The sequence below is a fragment of the Lonchura striata genome, chromosome 6, assembly GCF_046129695.1.
Source record: "Lonchura striata isolate bLonStr1 chromosome 6, bLonStr1.mat, whole genome shotgun sequence".
NCBI classification, from domain to species: Eukaryota; Metazoa; Chordata; class Aves; order Passeriformes; family Estrildidae; genus Lonchura; species Lonchura striata.
In genome coordinates this window covers 54,065,959-54,075,855 of record NC_134608.1, presented here as the reverse complement: position 1 = coordinate 54,075,855, position 9,897 = coordinate 54,065,959, and the positions used below count along the sequence as shown (strand labels likewise).

General features: G+C 45.4%; 2 protein-coding genes across 2 annotated transcripts; both read right to left on the bottom strand.

Moving 5' to 3' along the window:
• Positions 1-226: 226 nt before the first annotated feature.
• On the bottom strand, positions 227-1,207 carry LOC110485025 (olfactory receptor 4Q2). Its single transcript, XM_021556072.2, has one exon. The coding sequence runs from the start codon at positions 1,151-1,153 to the stop codon at positions 227-229; it is 927 nt and encodes a 308-aa protein (XP_021411747.1). The 5' UTR covers positions 1,154-1,207.
• A 3,106-nt stretch (positions 1,208-4,313) lies between these two features.
• On the bottom strand, positions 4,314-5,231 carry LOC110485026 (olfactory receptor 4S2-like). Its single transcript, XM_021556073.2, is given in 1 exon segment — positions 4,314-5,231. A coding segment is annotated over 1 exon segment (909 nt). The 5' UTR covers positions 5,223-5,231.
• Positions 5,232-9,897: the final 4,666 nt, after the last annotated feature.

Below are 9,897 nucleotides of genomic sequence, written 5' to 3'. Positions count from 1 at the left end.
TATTTGAAAATTAGGATCTCACACGAGTGAAAGTGTTTAGGAAGTTTGGGGGGTTCAGCATGGATTTTTAATATTAACAGTTCTATGTGTATAGAAATGTATTTGTACATAATTTGAAGTCTGTGGGCTTTAGCCATTAAGTCATTATTGTGTAGCAGTAGAGTAGGAACGTGACTCCAGGTGTAACTCTGGGTGTAACTCCAGGGCTCTGCCAACCCAGCTTGTCTCAGGAGGTTCTGCAGTGCTTCCAGAGTCTCCACATGGATTCCTTCACCTCGCTGCTCCTCAGGGTGTAGATGAGCGGGTTCATCATGGGTGAGAAGATCGTGTAGATGACACAGACGTACTTGCTGGTGGGCAAGGTCCCAGCGGGCCGCAAGTAGGTGAAGATGCAGGGCATGAAGAGCAGGGTGACGGCCATCATGTGTGAGGCACACGTGGACAGTGCCTTCCAGTTCCCCTGGGAGACGCGGGCCCGGACCTTGGCCAGGATGAGCGTGTAGGAGGCCACCAGCACCAGGAAGCAGCCCAGGGATATGAGGCCGCTGTTGGAGGCCATGAGCCACTCGGTGAGAGTGGTGTCGGCGCAGGCCAGGCGGATGACGGGCGGCACGTCACAGAAGTAGCTGTGGATGGTGTTGGGGCCGCAGAAGGGCAGCTGGAGCATCAGCACAGTCTGGACAGTGGAGTGGATAAAGCCTCCAGCCCAGCAGGCAGCCACCAGGGCCCAGCAGGCCCCGCGGGCCATGATGGCCGTGTAGTGCAGGGGCCTGCAGATGGCCATGTAGCGGTCGAACGCCATCACCGTCAGGAGGAACATCTCCGAGGAACCCACAAAGTGCAGGAAAAACAGCTGGGCCATGCAGCCCTCAAAGGCAATGGCCTTGTTCCCTGAGAGCTGGGCCACCAGCACCCTGGGGGTGGTGACAGAGGTGTAGCAGATATCGATGAAGGACAGATTGCAGAGGAGGAAGTACATGGGCGAGGAGAGCTTGGGGTCAGTCCTGACTGCCACGATGATGAGGAGGTTGCCCAGCAGGACCATGGCGTAGGCCAGGAGGAAGAGGGTGAAGAAAAGGAGTGTCAGCTCTCGGGTGTCGGAGAGCCCCAGGAGGATGAATTCAGTCACCCGGGAGGAGTTTTCCTGTGCCATTGCTGCAGCTCAGGCTCCCATGGCACAGGTTGGGGGGGTGGCCAGGAAGGGAAGGGAAAGTGCTACAGCTCCAAGGCTCATGGATGGTGTGAGCAGGATGCATTTGCTGCTGCAAAAAGCACAGTTCACAAATGACAGAAAGCAGTTTGCACTCACTCCCTCATTTGTCTTTATTTAGGTCTCTAGCCTGCCCCTCCACACTGACCTTCTTCCCTGAACTCACTCTGACTACTATTTTCCTGCATTGTTGTTGGTCTGCTCCCATTCTGTCAGGGATAAATCACAGAATTACAGAATTATTAAAGTTGGAAAAGCCCCCATTGAGTCAAATTCTCTCCCCAGCACTGCCAAGCCCTCCACTAAACCGTATCCCCAAGTGCAACATCCATACTGCTTTTAAATCCCTTCAGGAATGGTGATCCAGCACATCCAGCTCTCAGATAACAAGAGCTATGAATGCTGGAAAAATGCTGTGCTGTCCTTTTACCTGCTGGAAATTTGAAGTGACTACAAGGAAATGCTGCCATTTTCAAGCATGAGCTGTTCCATGTTTGATCCTAATGACACTCCTCTAAACTGAGGAAAGGGCTCTCCAGTTAGCTTATCCACTTGGAAACTGGGAATACATGCACAGAAACCAGGTTTGGGAATTTCCTCACTGGAGAAATAACACAGCAGAAAATGCAAAACCCTGCATGGTTTCTCTACCTTTATATTTTTTAAAGGAATTTTTAAAGTTTTTCAGTAGATAAATACACTCACTGTCCTATGGAGGTTAAAGTGGGACAGCAGAGGAATGCACCTGTCCATTTAAAATCCCTCCAGGAAATTCATTCTCTGCTCATTTCTGCTGAGGAGTTTATAACTCAGCAAGCAGGAGGTTACAAGTAGGAAACCAGATGTCTGTGATGCTAACAGCATTGAATAAAGCTGTCTTTAAAGATCTAAAAGGCCAAATCATTAGACAGGGGACATCAACAGGACACACACATTGTTCTCTGGTATGTTGAATATCCACTGTATTTCTTCTGCTGTCTTTTTAGGATAATTTCAGTTAAAAGCCAATGCTTCCCTGAAGGAGTAACAGAGAAATCCAAGCCAGAACATGTCACTGACATGTGTAATAACAAACCCTGATAATTTAGCTGAGGAGGATGGTAGAAATAATACCCAGATACTGGTTGTGGTATGAAAAATTCCATAAATGCACCTGTAATGACACTGGGGTAGTGAATGAGATGTTGCTGCTTTACTGACAAACATCCACAAATCCACCCTCACAGCATTCCCATGCAGAACACCAAGATCACTAGTGTGTGATATTCCTGAAAGTGTTCAAAACCAAGCTGGACAGCGCTTGGAGTAACCTGGTCAATGGACCTGGCCATGGCAGGGTTTTCAGATCAAGATGAGCTTTAAGGTGCCTTCCAACCCAAACCATTCTGGGATTCTAAATCTGTAACTGGTTATTTAATGTTTTCTTTTTTTTTTTTTTAGACCTCCCAAAAGTCACTCACCAGCAATGCTGCTTTGCAAATGCAGGATTTCAGTGGGGCCTGAGCAAAACAAAGGAAGAATCCCATAACACTTCCACAGATCTCACTTGCTGTCGCTCCTCTGATGACCTCCCCAGACCACTTCAGGGGGATCCATCATAACTCTCAGTTCCATTAGAGCTCATCCATTCCTCTCAGTTCCATCAGAAACTCGCTGCAAGGTGCTGCTCAGAACTTAGAAAAGCAGCTCTGTATCTCTGGGTGCTGCTCAGAACTTAGGAAAGCAGCTCTCTATCTCTGCCAACTCTAAGCCCTGAAAAGAACAGCTCAACCTTCTGTATTTCCCATTCTGGAAAAAAAACCCAACAAAATAAACAACCTCCAGGACCATCTTCAAGTGCAATTATTTCTGTAGCAGAAATAGTTCAAATAAATCACACAACAGAAGCATGAGACTATCAGAAGTAATGAGATCCCAGAGGCAAAGGGAGTTTTGTCAGAAATCATCAGTGGGCAAGGACCTAAGATTGTTCCTTGGGTAGTTATTAGTGTAATCCCTGAAGAGATACATCAGAGTAAAGATGTCTCTTGCATAGGCCATTTATATAAATTTATGTAAATGGATACAAATTTTGCTTTTTTTCTTAAGCCAGTATTTTTAATCTATAGTCTTACTTCTTACTAACTTGCATGTTGACAGCACAGAGCAAAAATATCACTGATGTTATCTCTTAGACGCCTGACTTACAACTTTAAAACAAGAAGTAACTCAGGAAATAATTTCAAAAAAATGCACAAAGGTTTGTGGTGAGCCTTTCTCACTCATCAGGTATTTTTACTGACACGGTAATGCACAGAAGCAACTTTTGAGCTCAAGTATGAAATTCTTGTAAGAATTCTTTGCAAAGTGTAGAGGAGCCTGACTCTGTTTCCAGTGACACCTTCCATAAGCTATGGGTGAATGTTTGCTCAGCAGCACCCAGAAGTGAGACCTCTAAAAAAACCCCACTGTTGCTTACCTCCAAAGCATTTAAAAATACATTTATTTTATTTAGTGCTGTCTTGGGCAGAGATAGGTGAAGCAGATAGAATTATAAGATAATTATGGAATTGCAGAATAGCTGTTTGGGTTAGAAGGTACCTTAAAGACCATCTCGTTCCAACCCCCTGCCATGTGCAGGGACATCTTTCACCAGACCAGGTTGCTCCAGGTCCCATCCAGCCTGACCTGGAAAAGGGCAGAAAGGATTTGTTGAAGTAGGATAGGAAGGGGAGAAGTTTCCCATCCTGTTCCTTCATCAGCAAACCACCCAACTAGCTCTTAATATCAGGGGTTTTTTGTTTGTTTGTTTGTTTTTTGTTTCTTATGGGGGACTCTACCTGGACAACATTTTCAATATTTTTAACCATATTTAAGCACTGGTGTTGCAGTTGCTCAGGAGGCTGTGGTCTGCACCTGTCCTCATTGACAAGGAATAGGAAGGGAATGCCAGAGTTCCCAATGTCTTTCCCATAATAAAAAGAACTTCTAGTGCCTTCCTAATTACAGCAAGAGCCAATAGCCAGCTGTTCTTTGAAAGGCACATTTTGGGGCATTGTCACCGAAGAAATTTCAGCAAAACATGCTTGATTTTCTCAAATCCTTTGGGAACATGACCACAGCCCTACCCCTTCTCATTTCTGCTTCCCACTTTCCTCCTGCACAGTTTCCTCATGGCTCCCTTCATCTCCCCATCCCGCAGGGTGTAGATGAGGGGGTTGAGCATGGGTGTGATGAGCGTGTAGAACATGGCCACGCTCCTGTCCTCGGACAGGCCACCAGATGGGTGGATGTAAACAAACATGCTGGGCCCAAGGAACAAGATCTCTACAGTGATGTGGGACCCGCACGTGGACAGGGCCTTGTGCCACCTCGCCAGCGTTTGGTCCCTCAGGGAAACCAGGATGACCACCTAGGACGTGACCAGGAGGAGGAAGCAGCTCAGGGATCTGACCCCACTGTTGGCCACCGCGGCCAGGCCCTCGGCGTGTGTGTCAGCACAGGCCAGGGGGAGCAGGGGGTGGATGTAACAGAAGTAGTGGGTGACTTTGTTGGGAGAAAGGGAGAAAGGTGGTGGAAGGGTCTGGAGGATGGAATGCAGGAAGCCCCCAGCCCAGGAGACCCCCACCATGTGGCTGCAGAGGCAGCGGGACACGAGCGCAGAATAGTGCAGGGGCTGGCAGATGGCCACGCAGCCATTGCAGGCCATGGCTGTCCGGATGAAAACCTCTGTGCAGCCAAAAAAATTAAGCCCAAAGAGCTGCCCTATACAACCTGCAAAGGAGATGGTTTTATTTTCCACCAGGAAGCCAGAAATAATTTGGGGAGCTGTGACAGAGGAGTAACAAACATCTACGAAGGACAGGTGGCAGAGGAAGAAGTACATGGGGGAGTTCAGGTCCCGGCTGTTTGTCACAGTGAGAACTATGAGATTTCCTGCCACTGTGAGTGTGTAGAAAAGCAGAAAGACCACAAAATATATTTTCTGCACCCCTCGGTTCTCTGAGAGGCCCAGGAGAATGAATTCCTTCATGCTGATGGAGTTTTCCTTGACAATCTAATGGGCAATGTGCAATGCTGAGCCTGGAAATGTGGAAAGTTTTTTAATTCTTAAAAACTAATTCCTTATCAGAATTACATCCTCTGTAAGAAATACTTAGGATTAGAATTAAGTTTATCAAGTGCTTTTAAAATTTCTTTTGATTTTTGTTTGGTTTTTTGTTGTTCTTCCCCCTCTACATACTTAATTTGCCTTGTATGAGACACAGCCATAGAATCATAGATTCCTGGAATCATTTGGGTTGGAAAGGACCTCAGAGACGATCTGAGTTCCAACCCCACTTCCATGGGAAGGGATGCCACCCACTAGATCCCTTTGGGATTGGATCCATCTGCTCCAGGCTCCTATTTTATGATTTTAAAATAGAGCAAAATCAGAAATTCCTGTAGAGGCAAAAAGCTGATCAAGCACCCACAGGAAATGCTGAAATGTAGAAAAACCAAAGTTGCTCTCAAACTTGAAAAAGTGAATCCTAAAGAGGAAGTTGGGAAAGTTTGTGACTTATCCTTTGCACGCAGTTTTACTGGCAGAAGGTAAAACATACTCAAGAAAGGGGATAGAAGGGACGTCTTACGTCTAAAATAATCTTTTTAGTCACTGACTAGAGGTACATGATATAGTGCAATTAATTGCAATATGAAATAAATACAATGTGGACTGTTATAATCATTAAAAAAAAGGATAAGGAATTGTACCATCCTCTTATTGCAAGGGTTTCCCCCTAAAATCTCAGGTGGTTAATTGAAAAAGAATTCAAGAATGTGATTTAGGACTGCAAAACCAGTTCTGCACATGGTTACAGACAGAGAGAGCCAGAGGTGGTTGACCACTTCAGGGGAAATTTCTTTTTGTATTTTCGCATTTGTCAAGAAGAAGGGTGGGGTGGAAAGGAGGAAAGAAAATCAGGAAAAGGAAAGAAAAGAGGTAAGGGAAAAGATCCTGGAAAACTTACCTCCTCTGTGTTTGGAGATCTAATTCTTGTGTAAGACCTGTAAGATTTTTTGTCCCCAATATCTCCCTTTCCTGGTCGGGGCTTTAAAGAACATAGAACAGCTTCTGAAAAACTTCCTACACTCACTTAGGAGGTACCTCTTTTAATCCCATCTCATTTAATTCTCCTGTATCACCCAGTGTATCCTGGCTTTTCCTGCCCATGTTAGAGATGCTTGGAGGGAGCGTGGGCACCGAAGGGTGCACACACAGCCCAGTAAGCAGAGAGAAAAACACTGTTTAAGTAACTCTCCTCAAACCTCTCCAAGGAGATCTCCCTCCTCCAGGGCTTAATTCCCTGTTTACACAGACCTACTCCACCTTCTCCAAGGAAATCTTCCAGCTCAAGGGCTCTTGGGGCTGGAGGAGAGAGGTGTGAATGCTCGGGTGGGGAGGAGAAGAAATTAATCCCATCCTGTCAGGGGAAGTTTAGATTGGATTTTAGGAAAAAAATTGTCACTCCCAGGGTGGTGCAACCCTGGCACAGTTTACCCAGAGCAGTGGTGCAGTCACCATCAATCTGGAGGGATTTAAAACATGTGGATGTGGCACTTGGGGACATGCATTAGTGGTGACACTGCTGGGGAATGGTTGGGCTTGGAGGGCTTCTCCAACCATAACAATTCCATGATTCTTGGAAATAACAGCCAATAGATTATCTCAGTATTAAACTGGGCTAGCATGTGATGTGCCTGATCAAATTAATATTCCCAGACCCTGACATTAGTCCATGCTTTGTGTGTTTCCCAAACCTTAGATCTACAGCTTAGGCTTTTAATAATAAAATTGTGAGGATTTTTAAATCATTGTGTATCCCAGAAAATCTCTACAAGCCCTCATGAAAAATAAAATCTGGGAGGTTTCTAGTAGTAATTAGAAGAGAGACAGAAGGTGGCTTGGGTCATTTCTTGATGACCCTCCAAGTCCCTATTTTCTACGAAATTTCACCACTGATAGCCCAGGGATAAGGCCTTTTGCAAGAACATGCAATGTTTCAGCAAAGGTCAGTGAAGTAAAGAGTAAGTAAAAAAAAAGTCCTTATTTTACAAATTGGGAAACTAAGGGAGGGGAGGAAGTGGAGGAAGTAAAATGGAAGTCAGCTGAGCTGAGCCTTTTCCACTTTCCTCTAGAAAGAAATTGATCTAGTCACCTAATCAGTTAGAGGAAATGGCTTCAAATGACAGAAGGTGGGTTTAGATAGAATATTGGGAATAAATGCTTCCCTGTGAGGGGGCTGAGGCCCTGGCACAGGTTGCCCAGAGAAGCTGTGGCTGTCCCATCTCTGGAAGTGTTCCCCTGGACGGGTTGGAGCACCCTGGAATAGTGGAAGATGTCCCTGCCCATGGCTGGGGGTGGAACTGGATGAGGTTTAAAGTCCCTTCCAGCCAAACCATTCCAGAATTCAATAAATTTGTGTATTACTGTAATTCCAACTCATCACTGCTCTGAAGTGTACTGTGTACTTTGAAGTTGTGATTTAGGTGCATCAATAAAATGTTTCATCCATTGCCCATTCCTTTGTTTTGCTGACATTTACTGAAATTCAGAATGGCCCAAATAACAACAAAGGCATTTTGAATGTATCCCAACATGGAATGCCAGCAATCCATGTAGAGAAAATGGAAACCTTCAAATTAATGAGGAGATTAAAGACTGCTCTGGATAAAAATAGTATTTTAATTTAAACATCATTTTACACCATAGCCTGGAGTCCTGGCCAGGTTAATGAGGGTTGCCAGTAACCACTATAGGAAATAGGATTGGGTAAGAAAGTAAAAACTGTCTTACAATCTTTGGGAAAGGAAGAGGAAGAACAGATGACAACAGAAGCTAAAGATGTACAAATGTGTTTCTGACCTGCTAGGGAAATTTGGGCTGGATCTGCCCATTCCTGTGCCCACTGACACACATGGCAGAGATTTGGGTGGCATCACACTCCTGTCCCTTTACTTCCCTGGCCCAAGGGACTAAGGAACAAAACAGCTCCCTGTATGGATGTCAGGAAAGGAGACAGGTGTTTTCTGTTTCCACGCCCTTTGGCAGATGGATCTGGGTGGCTCATGCACGTGCAGTGTGCATGGACAGGACTGGGATGTTGTAGTTGGGTGGTGTCGAGTTCTGTCTAAGAGACACAAGGTGAGGAAGAGCCTGAAGCTCTGTTCAGGGGGAAGTTGTGAAACTGGAAGTGAAAGGCATGGGGCTGGAGGGATTTTGTGAAATCGGAAGTGCCTGAGGTGTTGAAGGACTGTGCTGAAAGCCTGTGGGGTGTGAAGGTGCACTGAAAGAGCTCCTGAGCCCAGAGCTCCATGCTGAGGGCAGCACAAGCAGGGTTTGGCCATCTGGAATTGCTGAGGTGGGAAGTTTGGGTGCAAGGTTGGATGAAGCAGTAGGGACTCCATAAGGTGCTGACAGAGGAGGACCCACTGTGGTGGTGGGTGCATGACAGCTGGGCAGGAACAGGAGGGAATGAGAAGTGCTCAGGGAGGTTGTGAAACCTTCAGAAAAGATGTTATGGGAGAGGACTGAAAATTTCTTTACCTGAGCAGCACTAAAATCTCATCTTCAGGGGCTGTGAAATCAGACCAACTCAGGACCTCAAGTAGGACACAACACCAGTGCAAAGTTTGTATGGACAGTTCTTGCAAGAATGGCTGAAGAAGGGAGAAGTAGTAAAAAATAATATTTCCATGACACTGCAAAGAGGGGAGGGGGAAGTGGTTCAAATCTGAGTGATCCCGCACAGAGGAGGTATTTCCCCCACAAGTGATTGGCTGCCTGGAGGGTCACGCTGAAAACACCATGGCTTTTTAAACAGTGGCTGCCCAGCCCAGCGCTGCAGGATGACACAAGGACTCGAGCTGCATCCTGTGTCACACCATCCAGGGGACAACATTGCTAGGCACAGGCGCTGAAATTACCAGAAACGCAAAAAAGGTGAGAAATTCAGAGATGGGTCTTTGACATTGTACTTTGATGGTTTCTGTCAGGCTTTGGGGAAGGGAGGTGAAACAAAAACAATGGAGGCAAAAAAGATCAAAAATTTACTTCGTTTGCTGTAGGTCAGGAATTAATAATTTTCAATATAAGGAAAGCTTCATTCCAGGGACTCTTTTCCCTGTAAAAGTGCTCTTGAACTGCTCTAAATGCACTTCTGTAATATAAAAAGTCATTACTCAGACCTGTCATTACAACAACAGAACTTTCTTGTCCATTGGCTGAGACACCTTTGTGGGGTCAGGGTTGTTCTGACTCAGGATCTAAAGGCAAGATTTGCAGACAAATCACATGAAAGATGCTTAATCTCAAGGGAGAAAAAGATCACCTGGACTCAGGCTGCTGCTGTTTGAGGAGAGTTTTCACTTATTAGTTACATAAGGAAGCGGAATCACATCTTGAATGTGTCTTGGAAACAGAAATTTAGTCTTTCCAAGGGAATATGATAAATAAATGAGAATCGTAAGTGACTTTTACAGTGTTCTTCTCCACAGTCTGGAGAAATAAGAGAAGGATTTCATCACTTCTATTACAGCAGAAGACAAAACTATTGATGTTTTGTCATTTACCCATTGCAGCCATTTCTGTTCCTATCTTTTTGCAGTCTTTATGCACATACAGCACTTTCCAGTGCTTAAAGGTGCTCCAAGAAGCTGGAGAGGGA